We start from the raw sequence: 27,961 nt of genomic DNA on the forward strand, positions 1-27,961 counted from the left end.
TTAAACTCGATGAATACGGCCAGAACGTTTGGACCATCAGGAATAAGGTGTAAGCATATAAAATTAATCTACCCAATTACCTTTCTCTGGCTTTTTATCGGGGCTTACGGTTTATTAATCATACATGAACCTCTGGGTGCCCGTGCTGTTGCAACCATGCTGGCTTCTGGACACGCGAAACAGAGCTGGCTAGGCCTGGGTCAATATGTGGCAGGCATCATGTTGGACGGCCGCACATGTCTAGCCAAAAAGGTTTTCCGGACGACATCTGTATAACTTTCTGGCCACGTGGAAAAAGGCAGTCGAAAATTGGGAAGCTGGGATGGGAAAGAGGCCGGCGCGAGGGTTCGAGGTTTGGTGGTTGGAAAACTAACTGATTGGACGTTTGGCAACGGGCAGTTCTGCTAGCAGTCAATGAGCCTCTTGAGACTCTGTCATTTCACGTCCAGCACAGGCAGTCTGGTTGGCTAAGAATCACTTCGAAGAGAGGAGAGAAAAGCAAAAGGTGATGGGCATGGCGGAAATCGAACCCGCCCTTCCTCTCATTGTCTGCTTATAACTGTATTACCGCAAGCGGTGGTATGGTCTGAAAGAAGTGAGCGAAGCTCGACTCCTCTAAGCATATAACGGAGACGCTCTACCACTGAGCCACACGCCCGTCTGTTTTTGTTAGAACGGAAGGAGCATCAGAAGTTACAATACTGCCTAGCGCAGGTTCCGCCGCAAAAGTCTACCTCGACCCGCACCGTATTGCAGGTTATGGTGTGTACTTACTCAAATTTGCGCCCCGGTCCGGCATGTTGATTAATATAAGGTAATTTAAGATTGTTTCTGGAATAGTTGTCTACTTTCTAGGGCTCGGTAGACATTATGAAGACTAGAATCTCCTCTTTAAAACAGAAATATTTGAAGTAGGCCACATGGAGGGAAGGAGCTGCCCGCAATACTGCTCTACCTGATGAACCTTACAAATTGAGTAAGGTCGAGGAAATCATGCACTTGAGCTCACTTGTGCCATTGTGAAGTTAAAGTGTTTACGGTTTAGACATGGACCTGCACCGACAAGGACAAGGACCGAGTGAAAGTTTTCCGAAGCCAGAGCTAAAGGGGGGCTGACATATACAAAGAGGCACCAAGCATTAGTACGTACGTAATACTCAGAGTCGTTGCGAAGTTTAGAGATGTGAGTCAAGGGGTGCCATCGCGTCCCTGCTGGCCAGTAGAGTTAGTTAATGGAGAGGTCGGATGTCAGAAGAACCCATGTGTGGTCCGAATCGACACAGTGCTTGCGCTCGCAGCATTCGTGTTCGAGTCCCCATCTTCAACTACATCATACGAATGGAAAACGGATTTCATCTACAATATGTCGACGGAGATTTCGTTGTCGTCGAGTAGTACGTGATGATCTGGCCCAGTTGCGTCGCAGAGTCGTCAAAGTTCTAGCGGCGGGCCGTCGCATGGACCCGTCCAATCGGAAGCCCCACTCGCCGTGCCAGTCAACTGGGTTGCAGGGCCACCCAAGGTCATTTTGTCACCTGACTTCCTTGACGAGCGACGAACCTGCGGTAAGATCTTCGTAATCTCCTTCAAACAGACCCTATATCTTCCCAATTTGTTGACCTAGGTCATCTCCAGAACCGCACGGTGCAAATCAGCCATGGTAGCATACAGAAACCAACAACGCCAAGGCGAAAGAGCTGACCTGATCGACCCAGCTTCTTTAGAGCGACAACCCAGCTACATGTTTTTTTTTCGCAGTTCGGGTCCGTAGGAAGTCCCGCCACACCCCGTCACGGGTGCTCAACTCTACGACAGCGGCTTGCCGATCAAGAAGAGAAGGCTTGGGCCCGACGCTTCAAGCAGCGTCGTGAGCTTCGAAAGTCGAGCGGATGCCAACGCAGCTAGGATGGCTCACTAAGGCTGCATAGCCTGATACTTTTTTCGGAATCCTGGACGATACAGAGCGCAAGATCCTTGCCGTTGATAGGTGGAACGAGCCGGAATGGGAGGGGGCCCGGGTTGTTGACAGCCACCGTCCTCGTGCCGAACAAAGAATGACGGCGAAGAAGGGGTGTGTCCATCGTCAGAAACAATCTATAGCAGCACGGAGTTGGGATTGTGGTTTGCGACAATTGAATGTACGGGGATATTCGGAATGATTGGCAATGTCTACGGCGCAGGGGTCGCAAGTCGGATACCTCCTTCTACAAGTCAGGTTACGCCGAGAGAATGGGCCTAGAGCCGGAACACATGGGAATCATTTACATCTCCCAAGGAGTTTTGCTCACATCCCTCCAGACATGGCGTGCGGCGCCGGACCGTCTTCCCGGAGACACAGCGGTCACCTTAATCGTCTCACGCTGGAGTTACTCGCTGTACAAAGTAGCTGCTGTGTCTAGCACGGCAGCAGCCACTTCATCCATGATATTCGCGACTAAACAGTCAGCGAAGAAGGACAATGTGAGGATCGAGTCCTTCGTTAGTCTCCACGCGGATCCTAGCTCCGATCCTGATACCACTGTCGTTGGTACCGTGTGACGCAAGAACAGGACCTGACAGGTCGCCCAGGAAGACGGTTCATGTCCCATTGCTGCCTACCATGGCCGGATCCTTGTCTTGGTCATATCGACACGATTGCCATTGTATTCGCCCATGAATACTCTTAACACAAATAGGAAATAGAAATGATGAGCTTTTGGCCCAACATTCCACTTCTAGTTGGCCTGAACTGAGAGCTTCCCTCTCTTCATCCCCACATCACGCTCAGTACCACAATACCATAGTAATGCTGCCCTTCACAGGTCTTGAGCCCAGGCGCAATTGAAATTAATGAAGCCATCACCAGATCACTAATTGCGCTTCTATTCCTGCTTTATCTCCATTGGGACGACTTTTCGGCACCTTCCACCAGTTAATTGTTCTCACTCGTGATCAACCGGCCGGGCCGCAATCCCGCCTTCTACTAGTACCCAGGGCATCCTTACCTTTACACATCTCTCGACGACGTAAGCACCTACCGTCAATGTACCGATCAACTCAGAGCTTGACCCGGCCACTTGTCGCAGTCCGATGATCATGATCTTCCTCTTTTCGGTCACTCTAAACGACATACCGCCCATCTGTTAATGATCATCCTGCGGTCCTATTCAATGGCAAGCGATGCACCGACGGATTGTCTAGTCATGGTTATCTAGAAGAGTGGCACAATTGGTAGCCCTACAAGCTTCATGTGCGGCAGTAGTGAGTCGTGTGGACACCAAGATGAGGACGATGTTCAGTGAGTCAGTAGAAGGACTCAGCCACGAAAGATTATCTGGCCTTGCTGATTTCATAGTTGAACTCACATTAGCATTCTTCACTTTACGGGGATGTATTTTGGAGAGCATTACGGACGAGACGAACAATTTTCTTCTGCATACGAGAACTCTATAACAACATAATTAAAACATCAAACGTTGCTTCTTCTTCACAGGTCCCTCGAAGTCTCCTCCTTCTCGGTCTTGACCTCGATCTTCTCCTCCTCCGCCTCCTTCACCTCTACCTTCACCCCACCACTCTCCATGTCTACATCCTCATCTCCTTCTCCAAAGAAGCCACACGGAGATGCAGAATGTTCTCTCTTGACGCCGTGACTGGTATCGTTCGCGGCTTTTTTGCCAGACATGGTCACTACCCTGCCACTCTGCCACAATAAAAGCCAGACCCGGTATTGTTCGGGCGCTATGCTCTTCAAGATCTCTACGGCGCTCCCCTCAGCACGTGCGGTGCCCTTCACGAGGTACTTTGGGGCTTTCGCCATTGTGAAATCCGATAGAGCTGGGAGATCCAGCTGAGGCATGGTGCCGAAGTCCTTCGGGTTCATCTTCCCGACAACGTTGATGTCGCCAATGATAACGAGACCGCACCGCTGCCTCGTCAGGAGGACGTTGAGTCGGTTCCGTTTCTTTGTGAACCCGGGACCAGGGTCGCGGGCCTTGGTGCCCATTACAACAAAAACAATGTCGGATTCCCGGCCCTGGTAACCGTCAATGGTCGATGCGGGACTCATCGTGGCGAGCTCGGGGTAGTGCTTCTGCGTCCATTTGTTCAAGAGTTCCACATTCGACTTGTAAGGCGACAGGATTACCACCTTCGAAGCGTCAATGGACTTCTTCCTGACAAGCTCGGATACCATGTTGAGGGCGGCGTGAACCTGATCGCGGGACTGTTTACCGCCGTGGACGTAATCGATTTTCACGACTGTATCGGGGCAGTGCACGAAAATTGGCGCGAACTTGCCCTCCGCGGGGGCGACCAATTCCGGGAAGCGCTCTCTAAAGAAGCTCTCCAGACGATGGCCACTTTCGAACTCCGGCAAGTCGATGTTGCAGCTGGGCGCGTATCTCACTGGGATGGATGGATAGATGACTTTACCGACGATGTCGAAAAGACCATTGGCCATACGAAGTTGAAGGCGCATACGGTAGACCAAATGTCCGGATGCCATCAAGAAGCCCTGGGCTGACACGTGTCCGTCGTTTGAGAACTGGTTGTAAACGTTGCCAGAGGCGTCGAGACAGTTATCATCAGTCAGCACAGTGGGTGGAAGCTGCTCCGTATCTCCGCCACACAGAAGAGGCAGCATCTTGTTGCCCCAAGCGGTCGCTAGGTCGCCCCGGTCCATGTTTGCTGCCTCATCAATGGCTACAGCTTGCGCTTGCAACCACCAACGATTGTACACCTCTTTGACAGAGACACACAGGGAAGGCGTGGTAGCCAGGATATCTGCCATAACGACAAGTTGATCCATGGCGGTGGACAAGACCTGATTATGGGATGGAGACGCGTGGGAATATCATCCCAGGTGATGTTGCCAGTGGCTACAGCTCGAAGGCTGGCCCAGTCCTGTCTGGTATCGATGTCGCGTTGAAGCTGGTGCAACGCCTCCTTGTCGTCTTTGTGAAGGTCTCGGACAGCAGGGGAACGCAAGAGCACCAAGAGCCAAAAGGCCACGGACAACTCGAGGCACCAGGGCACCGCGCGATCTTGAAAGCGAGGAGCAGCCATGTCTCCAAGACGAGGGTCTTCCAGCAGAGCTTTGAACGCGGCAAGTTCGTGGTCTCGCCTGTATCCACGCAGTACCATCCGATGGCGAGCTCGCGGCGTGCTCTCGGGAAGATTGTCGTTGTATCGCAGGCAAACTTGACGGGTTATCTTGTCGATGCGGACCGCAAAGTTGGTAACAGCCACATTGGCAGGCGCCGTACAGAAAACAGGACCGAGACTATACTCCATGGCGAGTGTGGTCTTGGCCATTTCAGTGGTCTTGCCATAGCCCGCGCCCTAGTAAAACATTTAGTTTTCTCTTCCTTTGGATAGAACAGGGAATATAACCTTCCTGTGATGATGGCGATTCCCAGGAGAACCTGGCGACAAAACGAGGGCCACCGTTCTCGATCCTCCTCCAGACTTACGCTCTTCAGAGCCTCCTCGTAGCGTTGATGTTTTCCGGGCAAAAATGAGACCTTGGGCAGACGACGGAGAGAAGGCGGGTTTCCGATGATTGTGGTGGACGCCACGGCCTCAGTGAGACCGGTCACACCTTCGCCTTCAACTGCAGGACCAGGCTGCATCATCCACTCCGCGTAGCCTTGCCCACGCATTGTGAGTTGGGCGAGATGACTACTTTCGGACTTCGGTTCATTCCACCTGTCGACGGCGATAATCTTGCGCTCTATATCGTCCAGGATTCCGAAAAAGTGGAGGGTTACGCAGCTCTAGTGCGCCATCCCAGCCGCATCGGCATCCGCTCGACTTTCGAAGCTCACGACGTTGCACCGACTGCCGGGCTCATGGGGGGGCGGAATCGACACGGAAAGAACAGCTTCGGACTGACCACGAGGGTGAGGCTCGAGAGTCTGGATGCCGCTTGCGTACGTCTTGAAGCTACATCGCCTACATATAGTCAGTGCATGAGGGTGAGATGGATTTTCTGAGCTGACTTACCAAGACCCAGAGGGCTTCTCGTCGTCCTCGTTCTCCCATACAAGCAGAGAAACTTTTTCGTCCAAGAGTCTCTTCCATGCAGGCCTGAACTGATCCATGAACTCCTTGGGAAAAGGAAGAATGACGAAGTAGGTACTCTCGCGATCAGGATTGTGAACGAAGTAGGCGCGCAGCTTGACAGCAGCGACAAGTTGAGCCTGCTGCCACAAAAACAAGTTGTCCTGCAGTAGCGATTGTGTTGTGACGGTCAACATGAAGTTGGCGTCCTTGAAACTGATGATAATGTTAGTATTGTATGAAGGCACTCAGTCCTATTTGTAGCCATACCTGTGGACGGAGTTGAATGCTCTCGTCCGCGGAAACTTAGCCAGAAGCTCGGCGCAGCGTTCGGGATCGAAGTTGTGAGCATCGCCGTAAGGGTAGTCGAAGGGTTGCGGGAGGTTCTCGAAACTGTATTTCTTCCGGATATGAGCCACTGTACCCTTTCTGATCATCAAAACATGGAAGGTTTTGCGGCGAATGAAGTCGGATAGAGTGACTCCATGAATAGAACCGGTTTCGTTCACGAACTTCTCAAGCTCGGGCTCCGAATCGTTGATGTAGGTCATACCCAAGCCTTCGATCGAGACTCTGTCGTTGTCATCCACATCGCATGAGAAGGTGATGATTGTCGCAGGGCCCCCTTGCAGCGCAGGGAATCTGCTGAGCAGTTCCGCAGACGCGTCCTCAAACGTTTGCGTCCACTTCTGGCGATGGAATACAATTCCAATCCGGAAATTCGGTGAAGGGTTGTACGTCTGTGACTGTGAGCCTAGATAGCCCAACAGGTTAGTGGCAGTGTCATTCAATGGCAATGATGGGATACTCACAATGGAAGCGTACACCGGAACCGCTCTCTTCATTATTTGTACCGACCGGGAACTGCAAGAAGAGTGTAAGGTGAGGATAGAATCCCTCATCGGTTGCCGTGCGAATCATAGCTTCAATGTTGGTGCCACTGTCATTGACGGCGCTTGCTGCCAGAATGGGACCTGACAAGCCGTCCATGATGACGCAGTTCTCGGTAACGGGACGGGCATAAGGCAATGCTTCGGCAGGCTTGTCCTCGCCAGACTTGCCCTTGGCACCCTTGGTCTTCTTGGAAGGCATGTTGACCTTGTTCAAATTCCAGGTTAGCTAATGCCTCGACAATTGTTTCCAAGGAGATGACTTACCAACTGCGAAACGTATGGTTCTCTCTCACCGACTACACCACCTACTATCTACTACCCAGGTCCCCGCCTTGGCCGTACCGACACGGACTCTTTCGAGTCGCCTCGTTTCTCAGAGAAAACTATTACTAGGTAGCAAATAGAGGTAGTCGGAGACTGACCCCTAAATTCTCTGAGCCCGGTTTGCTTCACAAAAGAGTCCGAAATCTGTAGACTGTTAGCTTTCCAATTGTATAAACACCCTGAAGTCCGAATTTAACTGTGTGGAGGCGATCGCGTAAAATTCGGGTGACCGGTCTGCGTTGAAGAGAGGAAAAGAAAAAAGGAAGAATAACTCGAGGTGAAGTTCAGCTCAGGTACCTAAGCACCTAAGGTAGGTAAGTTAGGCGGTCCGCTTCCGCATGGTGGGCCCTCGGGTCTCCACCTAAACTACCGACGTGTTAAGCCAATCAGAGACCTGAAATTTACCCACAATTTAGTAATTTGGTCAAACTTAGCCGCACCCTTACCATGGCAAGAGCTTTGCTGCACCTGCCGGGACTCCCGTATGCCTTGTTTGGCAAATTTTACAATCAGTAGGGCATACAGCTGCGCAAAGGGTGACCTTACCGCCTGCAGTTACATTCACTTGAGCTCGATGAAGGGCGGACAAGGCGTTGCAGTGGCTGATCAGCGTCTTGGAATCTGAAGGCGCAGCTCTTGGAGCGAATGCACTACGAGACCTATTTGATAGACTGACTGGGGAAACATCTTGTTTCTATCGTATTCAGTCGTCACCTTTCAAGGACACCAACTCGATATTGACCGTCACAACGCAGTCACTATTCCAGGAGAAACAGCATATATATGTGGTAATAAGCTTAACTTGTTACTACTATTACACAGGCTACTTCGTTATGGTACAAAAGTAGAGTAGCAAAAAGACATTTTACCAAAGAAGATATACGAAGTGAGTAGGTATGTGTGATCAACGTCTCTGTGCCTGGGATCTCTGTGCCTGGGATCTCTGTGTCTGGGATCTCTGTGCTTCGTGGCCCTGTCCTTTTATGTATTTTCCCGTAGCGTATTCTACTATGTTTAATATGTAAACTTTGACGTAATCTTGGGGTAGCGGCAAAGGCAAACTCTCCTTACTATGTGTCAAGGTAGTTAGCATCCGGAAGACGCTCTATGGTCGATATCGTGCAGAGATGACCTGAGTGCGACACCCTCCAGACGGATGGGGTTCCGCCTGGTACTATATCAATTTGGATGAGAAAAAAAAAGAGAAAGGGTATCTCTTGTTGAATGTCGCTGGCCGCGATGCATTATTCGTGATCGCGAAAGGTGCCAATAGACGAACACTAGTCCAGCCAGGTAAGCCTTGAACCAGGTGTCGATGTCCTGGCAAGCAATTTCAGCCCAGCAAACCCAGGTGGGCTTCCATACCTCGAGGAGAGACTACCAAGACAGCCATAATCAGGCCTTTCACTCATGAAGGCTAAACCCACCGCGGTTGGAGCCGTTACGGTAGGTATTGCCGGTTACGAATTTTGATAAGAGGTGCCCTGTGCCTTCCACATCAGGTTGACTTAGACAGTCCCTGTTTGATGAGTGGGTTCCATGTTCCGACTGCCGAAATATTTGACGAATCAGAGACCTGAAAAGAATCCACTGTACACAGCCCTGGTCCCTGCCCACTCCTACCTGGATGGTAAGTTAAGCCACAGTATGCGCCGAACTCTTCAGCCACAGGTAAACACCTTCTAACGTCCATCTCAACCACGGCGTCATAGCTAGGTAAGGTAAGATAGATTGGGCCTTACGAATGGATGTCTCCAAGTTCCAGAATCCGACGAGCCTCTAAGCTTCCAGCATAAAGTGCTTTCTGCTAGGCTCCTAACCATACAGTCGTTAAATTCTTAATCGGAAAGAATCCCATGCCCATGTCTCTTCCATATTTTATGTTCCCAAACATCAACTAGCTCCTTCCGCTTGGTCAGCGGAGGGACAAGTTCGCTGATAATATCTCACAGTGCCATATGTGGCACTACAGCACGCTAGCGCTTCCGTTCCTCTCTACGTATTGGCAGTTCTGATTCGTGTACCAAGACGCAAGCATACATCATCATTGACGATGCATGTGCCCAAAGGTACGTATGCCGCTGGTACTGGCCTCTTCAGATGGCAACCCAGTACGTGTCACATCATTAAGTCTCGCAACGCCACACGTGGCGCTGCCCACTTACTGCCGTACGAGACCGCTTACTACGAGACGACTACCCGCTTCGTACGGTATTTAGATACAACCCCTTAAGGATCCCTCACTTAGAAGAATCAAGCTACTTTCTACTATATATGTCTTCCACTTGGATTCTCGCTTTGTGCTATCAAGCCATGTAATCTATTCATATATCAATACTAGGAACTACTTCATTATGAGTGGTATGCTATCTCAAGGATTCTCTTCAGTTTTGAGGATAAAGTTGCGAACCTTTAAGTACCTAAGTCCATACCGTAGGCCATCTTTGAATCATAGCAGGTTTAGAGTAGAACACGGATTAATGAACAATGTTTGGACTGCTTAGGTATAATGGTCCCGCACCGCGAGTTCTTTGGGATACTTGTCTCTAAAGGGCCTGCGAACTGGGAGCTGCTGCACTCGTCAGGTGGTAATTAAGCCTCTCACGGTTGCCTAATTACAACAATAAAAGGGCGTGTGGCTCATTGGCAGAGCGTCTCGTTACCCCAGGCAGCGGCCTTCGGCCCTACTTGTACGGGAACGAGGAGGAGCGGGTTCAATTCCTATCTCGTCCACTTCTAGTTTTATTAGTCTCTCGTCAGAGTGGGTTCGATTCTGAACAGGGAAAATAGATGAAGAAAGGAGCAGTGTGCCCGGGTTATATAGGTATTCACACAGACTGATGTGGCTCCTATCTATTCTAGTAGATACCTATAAGGCCCAGGGTTTTTGAGCGTGCGGTGTATAGGAGCATTGTCGAACCAAAAACCCCCCTCCCAGACCCGCTTAGGTAGCTTAATAGCAGCGATTAGTCGAGCCTGCTACTACACGGATAGATTGCTATGGAGGAGCGACAATGTTGCAACGGTTAACATTGACTTGGCCTCCTTGGAACTAATAATCATGTCATCTCCCTCGGCAAAGTCTCCACTTACTGCTTTGTTATTATCCTATGGACTGCGAGATCACGTTAATATACAAATACGTGCTTCTTATGAGGGGAAGTATAAATGCGTATTGTTCTATTATAATTGGAACAGAATTCGTCTTAATTCCGACTAATACACCTAACCAACAAGCTTCCTCGTTGTAGAAAACTACAGGTGATGTACTGACGTTATCTCGCAGTCGATACTAGGATACCGTGGCTTCAAAGGCGGATCATAAAACTTCAAGGTAAGTCAAGTGAGGCTCCCGTCTCATCCTGCCACTGCTGTCCCCATGCTGCATCGTCCCTTTAGACATCATGATCGCTCTAATAAAAGTCAGAGGCTTACAACTCGACGTAGGATTATTGGCAATCGACGAGCAATCAAGAGAGGTGTAAATCCTCCCAGAAAAGACCAACAACGATAGGATAACTTATGGCAGGAGACTCGATGAGAAACTACCGACGGCGAACTAGGGATAAGGTACACGAAGATCGTCCTCAGTGATCGATGTCTCAGCGGTCCTCTATTTCTAGCTTATCGCTCGAGAATTGAACACAACGGTTCGGTCATCAAATCCTCACGAATGCAGGGTGTACTTCAGTAAAGATGTTTTTCCTGGTATCCATGCTTCAGCCTTCCATAACAATTAATGAATAGGATCCCACCTCCTCTCCAGCTCACTCGGCAGCCAACTTAATGTTGTACTCGAGCTCCTTGGCAGCCTTGGGGTCCCCTTTTCTCTCAATAAACTTCACCGTCAGACCATCCTTCACCGCAAACACAGAGTCGTCATCCAAGTACTTTGAGTCCTCGTCAAAAATTTGTGTTGTTACCGACTTGAAGCCTTCTGATTTGACCTAGAGAGTTATTAGTGACTGTGAAGGTAAATGCGCATTCGAGCTGGTCACTTACAATGAGATGAATGTGAGCAGGTCTGAAGTGGTGGCGGTGGAGCAGATCCAAAAGCTTTCCAGCGGGGCCATCACCCGGTACCTGAGAGACGTCAATACACGAAACAAGTTCATTGATGCATCAAGTGAGAACCTACTGGGTAAGGCGTGGGCCGCAGGCAGTAAAATCCATAGCGTCCCTCCGAATCCGTCTTGAAGACTCCACGGAGATTGTGCTCGGGCTGATCGGCATCTTGCTGCTCGTACAGACCTGTGGTGCAACATTAGACGACATGTGCAAAAAGCTTCGCCTGATCTTCGAAACTGACCGTTTGTGGATGCTTGCCAGACATCGACTGAGGCATTTGCCAGCGGCTTGCCAGTGTTGGAGCATGTTACTTGGCCGTACATGAAGGCGAGCTCGCCGTCCTCGGGGCACTTGACGGCGATTGTGCTGCCGTTGGGGCGGACAGGGGTGTCGGCCCGCCAGAAGGGGCCGAGAATGGCTGTTGCTGTGCCTGGTTGGCCGTTCTTTGTGGCCACTCTGTTGGTGATATCGTCGACGAGCCTGAACATCTTATTAGTTTCATCGTGGATTGCGTCGCTCATCATGAAAACTCACGATTCGAGTCCGAGAACATCGCAAAGCAGCTGGCCCTCGTTGCGTCGGTCATTTGACATTTGTCCCGCCCAGTTAATCATGTTGACACCCATCATCCACTCATCCGTTGTAAGGTCGACCTCGCGAGCAAAGTCGTGGATGTGCTGGATGAATGAGGTGAGAATCTCACGGAGTCTGGGGTTCGTCTCTGATCCCATGGAGGCGATGACCTGCTTGGTGAAGTCTTGGCCGAGGCCCTGGTACTGGCCGTCTCCGTTCTGTAATGAGCCCATGATGATGAGATGTGAATGTGTGTTGGGTAATGAATTTCTGGTTAACTCTAGGAAATATCGCCGATGATGTAGATAATGGATTCTCGGTGAGACGACGTGATCTTGAATAGATGAGCTAACTTCAACTACCCCGACTGCCAAAAGCGTCCCGCAGTTCGATGGAGGATACATACATACATAGTTTATTACGCCCCGGCTAAGCTGTTTAGGGCTCGCATGATTATCTACATATTCTCCACATTCGTTCATATCCTTGCCTCCCAGAAGCCCATACAAGTCTTGTTCGTCTCCGTATGTGTCTTTTTTAGTTTTGCATGTCGATGCTGCGGTTGCTCGTGGGGTTAGTAGCAGGCCATCTCGGAGTTGTTTCTCAAAGTGTTCGACGTCCTATCGTCGGCGGCCGAAGCTAGTCCTGCTGTCGATGGCACGAGGATGCGTGGGGGTGTCTCCGGTTAATTTGATGATGTTAGTTGCGTGTGGTTTCGCTGCTGGCTGATCTGTGCATCTAGCCTCTCCGTGCTCATGGCGAACTTGATCGTCTCTTTGACAACGTCTACGCTTGGCGACCAATCCTTAGGGTCGGACGCGCGCTTTCCTCCCAGGAAGTATGACAGATTTCCTCTCCGCGTTTCCGTCTGTTGGAGCATCCGAGTCCGCTGTGCCGTCCACTGTGTGCATCGAAAGAGAAAATGCTCTACCGTTTCTGCAGATTGCCCGCAAGCGCATAGCGCCGCGGCGGTTGCGCCGATCTGGTAGAGGTACCAGTTCAGCCTTGCCATTCCGGTGCGTAGTTGCGCTAGAATGCTGGCTTCTTTCCAGGCCAGTCCGTCATACAGCTTGCGTGTGTGGTTTCCCGGCAGGGCTATGTCGATCTTCTTCGAATATGCTCCTACGTTGTCGGGCAAGGCTCCGTGCTTCTGTCGCACGCTCTGTAAAGCGATCCTAAGTGCCGTCGAGTAGGCTCTGGCCGGCCGTTTTTGTGGTGTCTTGTTTACTTGGGTACTTTCCTTTGCTGCTGCTTTGGCCGCTTGCGCCAGGTCTGACTCTATCGATGATGGAAGCCAGAAGAGAGTGACTCTGTTGCCTCGTCTCTGCAGAGCTTGCACGCTGGCATATAGTTGTCGGATCTCTTGTTGGCCTGACTGCTGCCGCGGGTTGTGCATCACCAACACTGCCGCTTTGTTGCGGGTGAAGACGTGGATGGCCCGGTACTCGAGTCTCTCTGGGAGAGACTTGACCGCTTCTGCCAGTGCCGCTAGCTCTGCTACATACGGGTTCTGCTCCGTTCTCTGACCGAACGTACGCGAGGCCGTCACGACGCCACCGCCCCCTCTGAAAGATGCGGGCAGCGTCGTCGCCGTTCCAAAGCCCACAACCTCGTTCCTTGCTGAGCTCCCTGTCGCTATCCTCACTGCCCATCCAGACCGGATTGCCTCAGAGGCCTTGACCGTGTCGTCGTCGACTACTGTATCAATACGACGTTCCCAAGGAGCGATCGAATACCCTTCGATAGTCTCCAGCTTGTCAAGGGGTAGGTCGCGATAGGCCTCCGCCATCAACTGGAAGGGTGACGGAAACCGTCTAAAGGCCACCGCCCGCAGACGTCGAATCGATGGAGGATACTTATTCCCAATCACAGCGTGTGCATTACCCGCCATTGCTTTGTAATTGCACGTGCGCTGTTGCTGGGCGGGTACCACCGGCGCTGGGCTTCTACGCACGCTCCCGGAAACCGCCCCGGGTCCGGGAAACACACGCAACTCTCTTTTCGGGTACGGGGGAGAGATCCGACGCGAGGGGGTGGTCTGCCGAGACTCATAAACATACTGATGGAACAAAGGACATGCCATATTTGCACTCATTATGGACCTGTTCCGGTCGGCTTGACCCCTCTACACCGGGGACCCCGCAGTTTGATGGCTCCAGGCTTCGTTTTGGCGGAGTCACGCGCGCGGGAAGGATCACTGGCTTCGGCATCGGGTTGTGAGATGTGACTCTGCTGTGCCCCTAATGCCGTGCGGATTAATCCAATGATACGACTATCATCAGATGTACTGCTGAGTAATATTTCCTCATAGTAGAAGTGGGATACAGACCCCCATCAGCTCAAGATGTGTCGGTGAGGCCTAGTTTCACGGTCTCTAGACGCTGGGTTTATGGCTCAATTCGCGTGGTTCAGCTCTGTAACGAGCGCGGGAGGAATAGATTGAAAGTTCGGAGCAGAATTGGTAGTTACTGGGAGTCATTATTCGAATATCTAGATGAAGTCTTATTCTATCTTGAAATTAATTCACGCCTTCGCAACCCCGTTTGTCTGCGCAACGATCCGGTGATCCTCCTCCGGGCCAAAATCCCAGCTCGCCTCATCTGAGCCGTTCGGCCTGCTAGCCCTCTTGAACCCAATCTCAACGCCCTCAATCTCGACCACCGGGCTCACAGCCTCAACCTCTGCCTTGTAGCGCCTCGCGTACCACTTCTCGCGAACGTTGGGTGAGCTGAACAGTTCCGGCGCATACCCCTTCATTGCCTTAAGCGCCGTGCCAGAAATCTGATCGACGCTGTGACTGTGCCGCAACGCTAGGAAATCGTTGCCTGCGAGCTTGCGCAGTTCCTTCTGGACGGCCTCTGGGTACTTTCCGGCCTTGATGAGAAGGAGGTCATACTGCAACAGCGATGCCTTGCCGTGCCACGAACCACCCTGCGTCGCTCTGTTGTAGAGACCCGTGAGAGCGGCGATGGCGCCCATGCATCCCGTTCCGTAGTCGGAAATGGGGAACGGAGGGACGACAGGCTCGTCGAGCCCCATGAACTGACCCTGCGCCCACGCCACACCACTCACCTACAACCCAGTCAGTAATTGGGTTAAAAAAAAAAAGATATGTTGACTTACACAATCAGCAATTTGCTGCCAGCCGGGCCGCTGGCACCACTCCCCTTGGTATCCAAAGCAGTTCTCATTCACGTATACGAACCCCTTGCCGCGCTCTTTGGCCAATTTCGTCAACGCAGTCGCGCCGTACCCCAGCTTCTCCAGGGCACCAGGGCGGTACCCATCCAGAACGACATCCGCCTCGGCCAGCAGCGTCTCAAAGTGCTTTCTCCCCTCCTCAGTCTTCAGGTCGAGATCCGCGGCATGCTTGCCCATGTTGCCATCAACCTGGAAAAACGGGACATCGCTGAGGTTCGGGCTGGTAATCTTTAGAACATCCGCGCCGTATTCTGCGAGGATGCGTCCTATGACGGGTCCTGCGATGATGCGGCACAGCTCGAGCACCTTGACACCCGACAGTACCCGCTTGTCAGATGTAGATAGCAAAGGTGCTGGTGGTGTTGAAGTCTCAAGACTGTCCACGCTCCACGGAGGAAGTGTGGTATTCGTTTTGCCCTGCAGGTTGATTAACAATCATATCGCAAAGATCATGAATGAGACTTACATGAGGCGTCTTGATAAAATCCTCATGCTTGAGAACAGGCACTCCAGCTTGGCGCTTATCGGCGTTCATGCGCTCAAGCTCATCGACCGAAAATTGCTTCACGTGAGACTCTATCGCCTCAACAATAGCACTGTGGTCTTTCAAGTCTGGCCTAAACGGCTCAAGGCCGATCATACCGAGCGTTGTCGATGCCTCAAGAGATCCATGAATGTGGTAGTACTCGCCCGGCTGCTTTGTCTCATACAAATTTGCCGACATGCGGCGATAAGGATCTGACTGTGCCTGGAGCAAATCCGTATCTAAGTGCACAAGTCAGAAAACTTCATGTTGCTTTCAAAATCGCACCAAGATAGCTCACCTTTTAAAAATTGCTTCACCTCTTTATCGAGTTTGCCATATCCTCCAACAGTCGCCAAATACGCCTGAATCAGGAACGCGGTGCTCTTCTCCAAGCTCACAGACACCTTCTTGCCGGAGGCGACGCCATCCTTGGTGGCTGCAAGGGCCCCTGCTACACCACCTTCAATAGCCTTCAGAGCTGAGGCCAACTCCGTTTCTTTGAAAGGGATCGGGAAATAGGGCAGGTCGCGGGTCGCCGAAAACTGCACTGCCTTTGAGATCTTTTCTGCCTCTGCTGGTATCTGGACAGAACTCAGGACGAGATCCAAGATTTGTTTCGTCTCAGCGACGGATGAGTATTTTGAGTCCGTCATAGTTGCTCGCTTTCTATTGTGAAAACAAGGCCGTTCAAAATGATTCTCAGTTGGCTCGCGCGTATAAAGCCCGGGTTGAGTAAAGAGTAGTACAGAGAGTACAGAGTAACCAAACCGTTGAGACTACTGTTGATTGTGTGCACCTTCCAGAGTTACGATAATCGTCAATCACGAAAAAGGATCATTATTTCTTCCGTCTTTCAGCTCTGCGATTGCGCATCGTGCCCATATCCGCTCTGCATTTCCCGTAGCTCTCGATCAGACTCCCCGATCCGATTCGGCGATTCGCGAGAGGTCGGAAGCAGCTGCGTTAGAGCAATGGACAACGAAACGTCGGACCCGCATCGGGAATCGGGCGGAAGGGTACATGTGTGCTGTCGCGGTGTCCAGCAATAGCTACTCTAGAACCACTTTCAACAACCCCGGCTTCCGATGGCTTCGGAAATAGGCACCACTACTGCGGGCCTAGCTTGGGGGGCTGGCAAGTCAGGTGGCGCTTCCTGGGGCCGCGCTCAGGCTTGGGACAATGGAATGGAACCGTTTCCTCTCGGTCTTGGGGCGATCGTCGGATCAGGGCCTCGGTAGGTTTGAAGTCATGTCGGGTAAGGGACTAGCTTTGAGTATCCTATTGGTTAAAGATAGGTGCGTTTGACATTACAGTTTAATTGAAATGGTGTCCTCGGAAGGTAGCACTTATGCTAGTCGCTTTTGGCTTTTAGTCAGTTGTTTCCAAGCCAGTTTCGCTGTCATATTTCTATGCTGGCCCTCTCTCGGTGTTACCAGCAGTGTCTTCCTTGCAGAGCTGACGCGGTAACGCAACGGTGGAGTGTAGTGACGACGATCAAGTCCGCATTGGATGTCAATTGCATCGTCTTCGAGTCTTTGGAGTGAAGGCATGAGTTGAATAATAGCTCAAAATGCCGTCGGACTTGTAAGCGGTGGATATGTCGCGTGGGTTGACGGAACGGATGCGGAACACTGTTGGATGCGGAGCCAAGCGGTTGACGATCCAACCCAGCAACCCGTTTCTTCAAGCAACCAGCCACAGCCAATGGAAGTAACTGCAGAAGTAAGACCTCGACCATTATTGGCTGCGACACCGTGGGACTGACGACTCTTGAGTTCTGACTTGGTCCCCATTTCTCTTTGAACCTCCAAAAACCTCGGCATCCTTTGAGGCGTGGGAGGGTTGAACTACGCCGCGGCGGGCAGCAAAATCTGGGGAAACATTTGTGAGCTAGGACCCCCCTGGAAAAGTGTTCCCCCGCAAAAGAAGCGAAAGGGCGCGCGCGCGCAAGCAAAGGGGGAAAGGGAAAGCCAAGAGCTCTGCCCCGGACCATCCTTTGCCTCAGTTGGCCGCCGCCGCCGCAGTACTGTCTGGCCCCCCCAGCCTCGAGGTTCAACGTCTCCTATCTTGTCACGCACTCGTCTCTAGTTGAATTGAGACAGCTTTGAGGTTGTCCCTTGTTTTTTTTCATATCGTATCCTCAATCAGACTGAATGTCGAAGGCGAGCAAACGATGCCTACGAAAAGAGTCCGTCAGAGCGAGCGGCGTAGATGCGTCAAGGCTTGCGGGAATTGCAAGCGGCGCAAGGAACGCTGCGATGGCCAACAACCCTGTCGGAGGTGCGTGATCCGCAGAGTCGAAGCCGACTGCACCTTCATCGGCCCGCCGACGAACTTTGCCGCTGCGGAGGACTCGTCATCCGTGAGAAGTCCTGATCGCCAGCAGGTTCATGTTCCTCCTGCTCCTCCTCCTCACCGAGGGAGTCCTCCCGGTCACGGTCAGGATCTCTTCAGCTCTTATGGGCCGACTGCCTCCTTTCATGAAGCTGTCATTTCACCGAGTCATCACCATCAGCACCGGCGCGCGTCGTCGTCAATCAGCCACCTCTCACAAAGCACCGCGGTACCAAAGGTATCGCGACTCATCGCAGATGGCAAGGGCCGGTTCATGTTCATTGGCGATGCCGCCAATCTGTCCTTCTTAAAGGTGATACGCCGGCTGGTGCGCGATCGCGTCGGCCTGTGCCCCTTCACTGATGATCCCTTGCGGCATATCATGGTCGAGGCGACTCCTGAAGGTCGCCCGAAATGGATCATCACGAACCCCGCCGATATCCCCTCCAAGCCTAGCACTGAGCAGGCAAGATATCTGCTGCGGTGGTATCTCCGTGCAACAAACTGTATTCTCGATGTTTTCAATGAGTCTGAAATCCTCAAGGACCTCGAACATTGGCTGCGTGGAGAGCCCACGAGTCAAGATGAAGAGGCCATGAACTGCATCTTCTTTCTGATATTCGGCATTGGAGCACAGCGATGCCCGGATGATCGGGATACCGACGCAGAGAAGTACTTCAACTATGGTCGATTCTTAGCAGTCTCGTATGCCATGGAGAACCCAACAAACAACACGGTGCGCAGTTACATTCTCATCACCGTCTACCTCCTCGGTGCATCGCGACGCAACTCAGCGTTCATGCACCTGGGCGTCGCTACCCGTGCCGCCTACGCGCTGGGGATTCACCGGCGAGACGTCCCGGCGCTATTCTCAACACAAGAGCAAGACACCCGGGATCGACTGTGGAAAGCCCTCCGGGTTCTGGATCTATTCTTGGCCGCCTCATTGGGCCGCCCGTTGGCGACTTCCGAGACCCGAGATACATCAGCAAGCGAGAACTACTCTGCCTCACTGGATCTCTGCGCGATCTTCGAGTCGATCTTGAACGACGTCTACGCCAAGCGTATGGTGTCTACAGAAACACTTGAGCGTATCAGCGAACAGCATCGTCGATGGGCCGCGAAGTTCAGTGATGGTCTCGCGGCTGACGGGATGAAGCCCAGCAAGTATGTTGACGCCGATGATGGCGAGAGGTATCCAAACATAGGGCTTTACCACATGAAAGAAGCATACTACTGGAGCATCATGCTCTTATCACGGCCTTTTCTCATCGACTTTGTCTCGAGAAACATTGCCCGCACCCGGACGACATCTATGTGGGCCGAGGAAACGCCTTTGTCATCGCCGTCTGACCAACTGTTGGTCCATGCCTGCGTAGACTCTGCAATACGGACAATCGACCTCTTGTCAACTTTGATACCGGACAAAAACGTAGCCAAACGACATCCCTTCGTCATTAACTCTGTATTTGTCTCCGCCCTGGTCCTTGGCCTGGCAGTCTTTGGTGATCTTGACAGCACATTCCCGTTAGACCACGGCTTGAACGACGCGCAAGCGCTGCTCAAGAAGTTCAGCAAGCACGATCCTGTTGCTAGCAGAGAGCTCACCATCGTCGAGCATCTTCAGAGCGCATGCGTCCTCTACCGAGAACGACGTGCACGTCGCAAGATGGAGTGCCAGGGGATGCTCATCGGCGAGCTCTTTGGGAGCGTCCACGAAGGCGGCCCGTTGTCGACGGAAGCTTCCAAGCTCGGCTCGAACGCTGTTCACCGAGACATTCGATACTTTGGCAACCATCGACACTTGAGCACGTCAGAAGCGGGGGAGATCAGTAGCCTGGACCACAGTGTCTCGCTGACGACCGGGAGCACTGATGGGCCTCAAATGTTGGGTAGCGAAACTGGTCGAGGAACAAACGTGATCCAGGCACTTACTCCGTCAACCGATATTCTGCTCCCAATGTCACCACGGACGCTGCTTTTTGATTCTTATGGGCAAGATATGCCTTTCTTTCCGACTATGGATGCGACCATGGCTCACCTGGGCTACACGGATGAGATGATGCTTGCTGATACAGGGACTCTAATGGAACCGCCGTGTTAGCCATGGAGGGACGACACGTGTTTGGAAATAGACTTTGTACGACTTATTAGCGACTAAATGACGAGAAATACCAAGCGATGAAACACAAACATCTGTCTGCAATCAGACAGATGGGACCTGCATGTGACGATATATCGCTTAAGCCCTCAATTTCACCCAAGCAGTGTCAAGCTTAGCGAATCACAGATGTAGCGCTCACGAGAAGTGGAATGAACGAGTTACGATACTTCATAGAATCGATTAGATCTAGGTCTCCTCCAAACAGAGAGCAGAGCTTCCGTTCCTGCGATATACTGCAGCCCAAGTTCGAGACCTTGCATATTGCTTGCATGATGTATTTACAACAAAACCTAAAGAACCCCACCCGTGTGACCTCAGAAAATCTCACCAGCTGATCTCCTACAAGCAGCAATGACCTCATCCGGCTTGCTCAAGAACGGAGAGTGACTCGCTTGCATCGTCTCAACGGCCACATCCACACCAGCGGTGTCAATCATTTGTTGTTGGCCTTGATGAGGAATCGCGTTGTCAAGTTCGCACTTGATGTATGTGACTGGTATATCCTTGTACGCAGGGTACGTGAGCTTGCTGTAGAATGTCTGGTAGCTGTGGTGCTTGAGTCCTGCGATCGCCTCCTTGATGGCGGCTTCGTCCATGTCGTTGTAGAAAATCTCTTCTGGGCGTGCGGGGTCGACCTTTGTCTTGTCGTCGGACACGATGAACCAAGGAAGTGGGTTGCCTTGAAGCATGTCGAAAAGTGAGACTCCTGGAGGCATTTTGTTAGTCACATGATCCTGTCAATATCTTTGGGTCAAAACTTACCTTCTGGAACCATGAAGGCCGCGCAGAACACTAGTCTCACAACGCCACCAGTCTTGCCCTCCTTTTCCCGAGCTGCCTTGCCCAGTCCACGGCAAGCTTCGCAGCCTACGATACCGCCATAGCTATGCATGAAGAGCACGACGTCTTCGCCAGCATCTACACTCTTCTCAATCTCTTGTCGAATGGCCGCGACATCAGGCTGGAAATCTGACAGCGGAGGCTCCGCACCATAGCACGGGAGCTGAACAGACTTGGTGGGATACCCGAGAGCCTCGAGCTTCGAAGTCACCGGCTCGAACTTGGTCGCGCAGTGCCATGCGCCGGGAACGAAGATGAAGGTAGACTTGGTGGCAGTCATTTTTATCGCGATAACGTCTGATGTTTCCTTAGCCTCGAATGAGATGTAGTGGTAAACTGTCTTGGTCGGTTGACAGAAGCAGTGGGACCATTTGAATCACTTTTAAACTCCTTCCCCACGGGGGAAGATCTCAACTCTGCGAGATGAGATCCAGGGACCAGAAGCAAATTACCCCAGACCAACGGCATGATGACTTCGGACCGGAGTCCGGGGTAGAGGCAGCATGACCTTGTTATTTGGTACTATTTTGGACACTAAAACGCGTTGGCAGCTGTGGCGCCTGGGTTGGACGGTGTTAGTGCTCAGTGGCTATGAGCTCCCAGCCCCCAATGAGGGGATCTAGACTGCACAACAACGACTTTAAAGTTTCGGAGATTCACATTATTGAATGAAAGTGAAATATGCGATCTACAATTCGTTCCCCTCGTTTTCCCCTCTTCAGCGCTGAGATGATACTCCGCAGTCCACCTATGCACATGTGGCACACTTGCGCCGCCACCCGAAGCTGGTCTTCGGCACCTGGTCCATTGTTTGATGCCCCATTCCCGATGTCTAAAACCCGTGATCCGATAGGCTACATCCGTACCTGGGGGGGACTTTGAGCTGTTGGGAACTTTCAGCCGAATTGAATTTCCCCATCCGATGGGCCACCGATGCAGTGCTTCCGTGGTCGTTCGGGCACTTCGGCACTGGCGTAACGTGGGTTGCGGCCGGGGTCCGGGGGGAACGGGGTCAGCCAGAATCATCGAGAGCGTCATAGGTCCCAGCCGAGCAGCCGGTCTAGGAAGTAAGGGGCAGTTAGCCTTGGTAATTTGTCTGCTTTGTCGGCCCTTATTTCCTAGCACCAGTGATATATCTTTGCGTATTTCTTCATCGCTGTGATCTACGTGCAAGTCTGCAGACTAAAGACGGAGATCTGTTTCGTAAAGCTACAAGAAGTCGTTTCACGTAGTCTGAACTGCCCACCACCTCGAATCTCCACATTTAGACTTTGCCCTTTGTTATCACAAGAATTTTTCTGCCTCCATCGACATGGCACCACCAGAAGAGTTTTGCCAGACGCCAAACAAGCCCTTCAATGTGGCTGTTGTGGGTGGTGGTATTGCGGGCTTGACCTTGACCCTTCAACTCCTCCAAAACAGAATACCGACGACGCTATACGAACAGGCGCCAAAGTTCGGTGAGATCGGTGCAGGCGTGTCTTTCGGCCCCAATGCGCTAAGGGCTATGTCCTTGATCTCACCCCACGTGCGGCAAGCTTTCGAGAACCAGGCGACACACAACGAATCAGAAGACCACCAGGACGTATGGTTCGACTTCAGGTACGGCCAGACTTGTAACGACAAGAACAAAGAGGGAGACCTGATCTATCGGCAAAAATGTGAGACCGGCCAGACTGGTATTCACAGGGCACACTTCTTGGACGAGTTGGTCAAATTACTGCCCGACGGAGTTGCCGTATTCGGCAAGAGGGCAGAAAAGTACGAAGATGACGGGAAAAGCGTGCTTCTCACTTTCCAAGATGGCACAACCGCTCGCCACGATGCGGTTATCGCCTGTGACGGGATCAAGTCTAGATTGAGGAGTTTGATGCTCGGAGAGGATCACCCGGCATCCAAGGCTGTCTTCTCTGGGAAGTATGCTTACCGAGGTCTTATTCCCATGGAGGAGGCAGAGAAGCTTCTGGGCGAGGAACTAGCAAAGAATGCTCAGATGTACTTTGGCAGAAACGGCCACATCTTGACCTTTTCTGTCGCAAAGGGTAAAATTATGAACGGTAAGCCAAATATTCCACAGCTCTTCATCCTACCGACAACGTCTAATCAGGAATATAGTGGTGGCCTTCGCCAGTGCTAAAGAGTGGAAGTCAGACAAGTGGGTTGTTTCAGTAGAGAAGGAGGACATGATCCGCGACTTCGAAGGCTGGGGCGAGAAGTCTAGACAAATCATCCAGCTTATGCAGAAGCCAGACGTGTGGGCACTATTTGAGCACCCGCCCAGTCCGACGTACTTCGAGGGGCGACTCTGCCTACTGGGAGACGCCGCCCACGCATCCACGCCTCACAAGGGATCTGGTGCGGGCATGGCGATTGAAGATGCGTATATCCTCGGTAACCTCCTGGGCTCCATCTCTGATGCCAGCCAAATCGAGGCAGCATTCTCGACGTATGACAAGACGCGAAGAGAGAGATCTCAGCAACTCGTTGTCGACAGCCACGAGACTGGTCAGCTGTACGATTTGGAGCTAAGCGAGGACTCTGAGTGGGTTGCCGACAATCTGTCAAAGCGAATGGAGTGGATTTGGAAGTATGACTTGACTGATGAGTTGGAGAGAGGGAAGAGAGAGTTGACGAAGGAAGCGTCGGCTGAGACGAGGGCGCAGCTTTAAGCATTGCATGCACGTGGGTTCAGGGGTAAAGCTTCGTTAGCGAGTAAGAAAAAAATGTATTTATCGGCTATCCCACCGTCCATATTGTTTTTGATCACAATGCGTAAGTTATAGCTAATTAGAGGTTTCTGTTGAATTACAACTATCCGAGAAGGAAGTATTTGGCAGAATCTTCCTTCAGTTACTACCATGGCCCTACTCTTCAATCGGTCGTTCTCCCGCAAGCAATGTCTCCTGGATTCTTTGAGATGGCAGCCATCTTTCAGCGGGGATGAACCACCAAGAAAGAATGGCGAAGATTGTGACAATGCCCATAATGACAGGAGCATAGTTGAGTGTCGATGCCTCAACCGGAAAGGCATAGGGTGAGAATAGTACAGCGACGACCCAGCCGTTCCACAAGACAGCAATTGCCTGGAAAGGCTTGCTCAAGCGTCCCAGACTCCAAGCAGGCTTCGGGAACTGCTTCGGGGTCAGGAAAAGGCGACAGAGGCAGATCAGACCATAAGCCGCGGCTGAAGGAACGCCCGCAGCTGAGACAAGGGAAGTAAAGGCCACCGATGACGGAAGAATCGTGCAGGTGATGACTGAGGCCACGCCCCAGACAACCAAGACGGCGTTTCTGGGTTGGCCATCGACGACTTTGGCAACCCACGGAGACCAGGGGAGAACTCCGTCGCGTGCTACGGCGAAGACCAGACGCGATGCGGCCAGAATTGCAATCGCAGTGTTCTAAGCGGCCACGGTCAGTATTCAATAGATACGGGGACAAGCTACGATTGGAAAGGCAAAGATGACTTACAAACCATAGTGCGACAATGCAAACAATGTTCATGAAAATGTGCCCTCCCTCTCCGAGGATGGCTGCATACAATGGTACAAAGGGCTGAGCGCCGCCAAAAGAGAACAGGGTATCCGCATCAGGCTGTGTCGAATTTTGTTAGTAGGGCCGCGGCACTACATTTCAAGGAAGCATCGACTTACAACGCAGAACAAGAACAATATCACGACAACGAAGCCACCGATCCCGCTGACCACGGTGCTCCAAAAGATACCGCGAGCGGCAGCGACGCTTGCATTCTTGGTCTCCTCCGCAACGTGACCCGACGCATCGAATCCGATGAGGATACCGGCAGTAGCAAGATACGAGAGACACCAGTTCCAACCCGCCGGAGCGCCTGTTCCGTTGTAGGTGGTCATGAAAGCATCATGAGCGGATCGGAAGCCGTACTCGCTCTTGCTCGTCGCGACCGGTAGCCAGACCATATTTAGAACAAAGTCCAGCAAGACGAACCCGGTTGACAGGTAGAAGATCCATTTAAAGTAGCGGGCTGGCTTTTGTTAGCTGATTAGTGAAGACATGTAGGAGTGTGGGTGGTCTCACGAGGCAAAAGGTTCCAGATGGCAGCCAAAGCCAGCATGACCTCTGTAGTGATCCATTGAACAGCCCGGAATTTGACGCTCGAGGAATCAGAAGGAAAGTCGAGATTGAAGACAACAATCTCCTGTTACAAATTTAGGGACTGTTACGTGAAGATCGACTCCTTGTGCCATCACTCACCGAAAGCATGTAGTTGACAGCGGCTTGTGTGTTGCCTGAGAGGGGTCAGTGGCTCAACTTTCGCACATGGATATGATACCTCAGAAAGTACTGTCAACTTACTTGCACAGAAAGTCGTCCAGGCCGTGGTACTCCACCATGCAACGATGAAGCCGAAGAATCTGCCAAACCGGGGCCCGCCAGCTTCAGCAGCCCATAGGTAGATGGATCCCGCCAAGGGCAGAGAAGAGCAGATCTCCGCAATGACTGCGGCGGTGATGAAGGTAAAGACACAAGTCACGATGAAACTCGTCCTATCTAAATGTTAGGCGTTGGAAATACACACCGCTGAGTACAGACACAAGAACCTACCAGTAAGCCAGGTTGCCTCCAGCAGCAATGCCAGTAGAGAACGTCACACGGACTCCACCAATGAAGTAGAGAGCAGCTGAACGAAGTCAGAAATAACAAAGAGAACCAGCAGACTGGATGCGTCGTACCGAAAGTTGTCGCAAAGTTGTGAAACGTATTGAATGTCCGGTGCAGCACCTTCAAGAGTGAGTTATTTGTGTGAAATGGGCTGACTTTTGAGATTATCTGCTCACCGGCTTGTAGCCTAGGTTTTCCTGCAATTCTGCGGTTAGCTGACCGAAATGCAATGCTTTCACGCTGTAGATTGCTCACCAAGACCCGGGCATCCTTTGTAGACTCATCTTCCACATCGCTCTGGAAGGTATTCACGTTTTTGGCGGCGCCTTCGTCTTGGCGCTCAGTCGCAGCCATGTTGATGATGTTCTCGATGTTGGTCCAAGCTGAGCGAATTAGCGACGTCGGAGCGAACAAATGCGGATGGAGGGGACGTCGTCTTATGGGAGATGGAGTATTCGGGCCGCCCAGGGGCCGTTGAAAAATCTAATTAGTGGGACGGAAATGTTCGGCTTTTGCGTGTGAAGAAAAACAAATCTTCCAATCATTGCCGCATGTGCCAATAGCTGACTTTCTTAGTCGCGTGATGTGGGACTGGATGACGGCATCGGTAAGTCGTACGAAATAGCCTTAGCAGCAACTTGGTGACACCAAACGAGATGAGTCTTTTAACAGGTCGATGAACAGGTTGTTCGCCGTTAGTTGTTGTATAATGTGTTGTTTGGGATGACATTACACCTAAACATGTGGCTTCAACTCCTCTGCTTACTTGACGATGCAGCTCCCAGCACTAATACAGCACACAACTAGGCGCTGAGTAAGTCACATCAAGCCAGCTTTGAGAAATGTTGAGACACAACCATAACCATCCACACGCTGAGGCACTAACCTTTTCTACCTATGATAACGATGGCATCTCTTTCTTAAGTTACCGTTTCTTCCTTTCTTTCCTTCGGAAGTTGAGATTGCATTGGGATGTCGCCGCGCTCCGCGTGCCCCCTGCCAATCAGGTCAACGTAAGCAACCCCGGGTTGACTGCCAGTTGGGGGATGGTACGATAGATTTCGGGCATCAGGTCCATCACGCAATCGGCACTCAAAGAACGTGATGGATCGTAGGAAACGATCAGTCTTGAGTAGTTCTTCGACGTTCTAGATGCTCTGGGTTCAGTGTTCACCGTAGATATGAAATTGAGAAAATTGAGTGAACTTCATCGGCGCCGACATCCTGTGGCCCTTTTTTCTTGGAAGTCTGGGGAAATTGAAGCTTCTGTGTCAAGATGGCGATCCTTATCCTGACTTCGTTAGTTGCTTTATGCGTTGTAGTGGTGACAGTTTTCAAGGTACTCATCATCTCGAAGAGCTCGAATCCTCGATGTAACAATTCTGACACGTTCTAGGCCGTCACCAGAGCTCACGCATCTCCTCTGTCTCGTATCCCTAATGCCGGTTGGGGAGCAGGCTATTCGAGGTTGATCTGGGCTTTTCGTCAGGAATACCGAGGCAACGTCACTCTTGAACTTCCAAAATTGCATGAGACCCTAGGTAGCTCCGTCGTCGACCTCAAACCATTGACATGGGCGGCAACTAATCCTTTTGTCCTCCTAGGCCCTCTTATCCGAATTGGCCCCAATGAGCTGTCGTTCTACTCCATCGACATCTATGATACAGTCCATAAAGTCAACGGCGGATTCGTAAAGGATCCCCGAAACTATGGCGAATTCGTCCAAGATGAACACCCCGCACTCTTCTCTATCACGTTCGTAATAACCCTCCAGAAGTAAACGTAGGGTTTCTTTGCTGATAAGTCACAGAGATATTCAAGAGCATGCCAAGAGGCGGAGAATCCTTGGCCAACTCTTCAGCCGCAGTAATATCGAGAAGCTTGAAGGATTGATGCTTCACCACATTGAAGAATTCATCTCGGCAGTTGGAAAAAGAAGTACCTCTTTTGATGTAGGCCCTGCCTGCCGCGCCCTTGAGGCAGATATCATATGTGAGACCCAGGGTATGACCCAGCTCTACGTTCACTAGCTAACTTCTCAAGCGGAGTTTTCATTCGGCGAAGCCTTATCAGCCGTCTCTGCCTGGTCTAAAGGTGAAGAAGTTGCTCTTGTATCGAAGAACGATGAAAAAGCGACCTTTTTGCCTCTGTTGTTGTTGTTGTTGTTGTTGTTGTATTTAACGCCGTGGCGGCCGGGCTAGAGCCCTTACCGCAGACCTCCCGAAGGGTATATGGCGTGGAGGGCCGTGAGCCAAGGCTACCTACTCTACAGTACGTCGTCTCTTTACATCGTCCTCCAAATCATGCCTTGTGGCCACTACGCGTTCTGTCTGTCCCCGGTTCCCGCTGGTGCCCCAG

At 51.6% G+C, this 27,961-nt stretch overlaps 9 protein-coding genes, 1 non-coding gene and 1 pseudogene across 11 annotated transcripts; 5 read left to right on the top strand and 6 right to left on the bottom strand.

The window, feature by feature from the left end:
• Window positions 1-509: 509 nt before the first annotated feature.
• BDZ83DRAFT_t247 lies at window positions 510-658 on the bottom strand. The gene has a single exon. It is a non-coding gene; the product is annotated as a tRNA-Ile (tRNA).
• A 1,256-nt stretch (window positions 659-1,914) lies between these two features.
• On the bottom strand, window positions 1,915-7,134 carry BDZ83DRAFT_655408 (P-loop containing nucleoside triphosphate hydrolase protein; the record flags this gene model as incomplete). Its single annotated transcript, XM_060510797.1, has 10 exons — window positions 1,915-2,094; window positions 2,985-3,099; window positions 3,365-3,426; window positions 3,542-4,804; window positions 4,864-5,322; window positions 5,454-5,606; window positions 5,808-5,934; window positions 5,986-6,258; window positions 6,313-6,796; window positions 6,855-7,134. The coding sequence occupies 10 exons, from the start codon at window positions 7,132-7,134 to the stop codon at window positions 1,915-1,917; spliced, it is 3,396 nt and encodes a 1,131-aa protein (XP_060360796.1).
• A 1,535-nt stretch (window positions 7,135-8,669) lies between these two features.
• On the top strand, window positions 8,670-10,265 carry BDZ83DRAFT_733916 (uncharacterized protein; the record flags this gene model as incomplete). The annotated part of the gene is made up of 5 exons (XM_060512930.1): window positions 8,670-8,705; window positions 8,860-8,889; window positions 9,232-9,470; window positions 9,601-9,620; window positions 9,764-10,265. 5 exons carry the CDS (start codon window positions 8,670-8,672, stop codon window positions 9,853-9,855), a joined length of 417 nt encoding a protein of 138 aa, XP_060360797.1. The 3' UTR covers window positions 9,856-10,265.
• Window positions 9,889-9,992, top strand: BDZ83DRAFT_t246 (annotated as a pseudogene). Its single transcript has one exon. The product of its transcript is annotated as a tRNA-OTHER (tRNA).
• A 649-nt stretch (window positions 10,266-10,914) lies between the features above and the next one.
• BDZ83DRAFT_733917 (dioxygenase) lies at window positions 10,915-12,171 on the bottom strand. The gene is made up of 5 exons (XM_060512931.1): window positions 11,862-12,171; window positions 11,569-11,807; window positions 11,398-11,510; window positions 11,262-11,342; window positions 10,915-11,206 (listed from the first exon to the last, which is right to left on the bottom strand). Exons 1-5 carry the CDS (start codon window positions 12,131-12,133, stop codon window positions 11,027-11,029), a joined length of 885 nt encoding a protein of 294 aa, XP_060360798.1. The 5' UTR covers window positions 12,134-12,171; the 3' UTR covers window positions 10,915-11,026.
• Window positions 12,172-14,209: 2,038 nt separating this feature from the next.
• Window positions 14,210-16,486, bottom strand: BDZ83DRAFT_761035 (CoA-transferase family III). Its single transcript, XM_060515174.1, has 4 exons — window positions 15,926-16,486; window positions 15,568-15,866; window positions 15,024-15,518; window positions 14,210-14,972 (listed from the first exon to the last, which is right to left on the bottom strand). Exons 1-4 carry the CDS (start codon window positions 16,278-16,280, stop codon window positions 14,424-14,426), a joined length of 1,698 nt encoding a protein of 565 aa, XP_060360799.1. The 5' UTR covers window positions 16,281-16,486; the 3' UTR covers window positions 14,210-14,423.
• A 940-nt stretch (window positions 16,487-17,426) lies between these two features.
• BDZ83DRAFT_634189 (uncharacterized protein) lies at window positions 17,427-20,328 on the top strand. Its single transcript, XM_060509081.1, has one exon. It carries the CDS (start codon window positions 17,801-17,803, stop codon window positions 20,063-20,065), a length of 2,265 nt encoding a protein of 754 aa, XP_060360800.1. The 5' UTR covers window positions 17,427-17,800; the 3' UTR covers window positions 20,066-20,328.
• Window positions 20,310-21,281, bottom strand: BDZ83DRAFT_795668 (Alpha/beta hydrolase fold-1). Its single transcript, XM_060515848.1, has 2 exons — window positions 20,888-21,281; window positions 20,310-20,831 (listed from the first exon to the last, which is right to left on the bottom strand). The coding sequence occupies exons 1-2, from the start codon at window positions 21,243-21,245 to the stop codon at window positions 20,440-20,442; spliced, it is 750 nt and encodes a 249-aa protein (XP_060360801.1). The 5' UTR covers window positions 21,246-21,281; the 3' UTR covers window positions 20,310-20,439.
• Window positions 21,282-22,050: 769 nt separating this feature from the next.
• On the top strand, window positions 22,051-23,661 carry BDZ83DRAFT_679543 (mannitol 1-phosphate dehydrogenase). Its single transcript, XM_060511190.1, has 2 exons — window positions 22,051-23,022; window positions 23,081-23,661. The coding sequence occupies exons 1-2, from the start codon at window positions 22,278-22,280 to the stop codon at window positions 23,632-23,634; spliced, it is 1,299 nt and encodes a 432-aa protein (XP_060360802.1). The 5' UTR covers window positions 22,051-22,277; the 3' UTR covers window positions 23,635-23,661.
• A 168-nt stretch (window positions 23,662-23,829) lies between these two features.
• BDZ83DRAFT_707538 (amino acid/polyamine transporter I) lies at window positions 23,830-26,148 on the bottom strand (the record flags this gene model as incomplete). Its single annotated transcript, XM_060511548.1, has 10 exons — window positions 25,859-26,148; window positions 25,780-25,800; window positions 25,675-25,723; window positions 25,547-25,622; window positions 25,298-25,488; window positions 25,196-25,230; window positions 25,019-25,139; window positions 24,619-24,965; window positions 24,437-24,559; window positions 23,830-24,366 (listed from the first exon to the last, which is right to left on the bottom strand). The coding sequence occupies exons 1-10, from the start codon at window positions 25,955-25,957 to the stop codon at window positions 23,830-23,832; spliced, it is 1,599 nt and encodes a 532-aa protein (XP_060360803.1). The 5' UTR covers window positions 25,958-26,148.
• Window positions 26,149-26,879: 731 nt separating this feature from the next.
• On the top strand, window positions 26,880-27,633 carry BDZ83DRAFT_722671 (uncharacterized protein; the record flags this gene model as incomplete). Its single annotated transcript, XM_060512491.1, has 4 exons — window positions 26,880-26,942; window positions 27,000-27,144; window positions 27,208-27,358; window positions 27,414-27,633. The coding sequence occupies 4 exons, from the start codon at window positions 26,880-26,882 to the stop codon at window positions 27,631-27,633; spliced, it is 579 nt and encodes a 192-aa protein (XP_060360804.1).
• Between the last annotated feature and the right edge of the window lie 328 nt (window positions 27,634-27,961).

Source organism: Colletotrichum acutatum (assembly GCF_030867785.1).
Source record: "Colletotrichum acutatum strain CBS 112980 chromosome Unknown BDZ83scaffold_110, whole genome shotgun sequence".
Lineage (NCBI taxonomy): Eukaryota > Fungi > Ascomycota > Sordariomycetes > Glomerellales > Glomerellaceae > Colletotrichum > Colletotrichum acutatum.

Coding starts and splice junctions, on each gene's coding strand:
- BDZ83DRAFT_733917 (XM_060512931.1), bottom strand. CDS start 12,133: ATGGGCTCATTACAGAACGGAGACGGCCAGTACCAGGGCCTCGGCCAA. Junction 11,511..11,568: donor CTGGCAAGCATCCACAAACG/GTCAGTTTCGAA, acceptor GTTGCACCACAG/GTCTGTACGAGCAGCAAGAT. Junction 11,207..11,261: donor CTGCTCACATTCATCTCATT/GTAAGTGACCAG, acceptor ATAACTCTCTAG/GTCAAATCAGAAGGCTTCAA.
- BDZ83DRAFT_761035 (XM_060515174.1), bottom strand. CDS start 16,280: ATGACGGACTCAAAATACTCATCCGTCGCTGAGACGAAACAAATCTTG. Junction 15,867..15,925: donor GGTGAAGCAATTTTTAAAAG/GTGAGCTATCTT, acceptor TTGTGCACTTAG/ATACGGATTTGCTCCAGGCA. Junction 14,973..15,023: donor GGCAGCAAATTGCTGATTGT/GTAAGTCAACAT, acceptor ACTGGGTTGTAG/GTGAGTGGTGTGGCGTGGGC.
- BDZ83DRAFT_634189 (XM_060509081.1), top strand. CDS start 17,801: ATGCCTACGAAAAGAGTCCGTCAGAGCGAGCGGCGTAGATGCGTCAAG.
- BDZ83DRAFT_795668 (XM_060515848.1), bottom strand. CDS start 21,245: ATGACTGCCACCAAGTCTACCTTCATCTTCGTTCCCGGCGCATGGCAC. Junction 20,832..20,887: donor GGCCTTCATGGTTCCAGAAG/GTAAGTTTTGAC, acceptor AAATGCCTCCAG/GAGTCTCACTTTTCGACATG.
- BDZ83DRAFT_679543 (XM_060511190.1), top strand. CDS start 22,278: ATGGCACCACCAGAAGAGTTTTGCCAGACGCCAAACAAGCCCTTCAAT. Junction 23,023..23,080: donor AAAGGGTAAAATTATGAACG/GTAAGCCAAATA, acceptor TCAGGAATATAG/TGGTGGCCTTCGCCAGTGCT.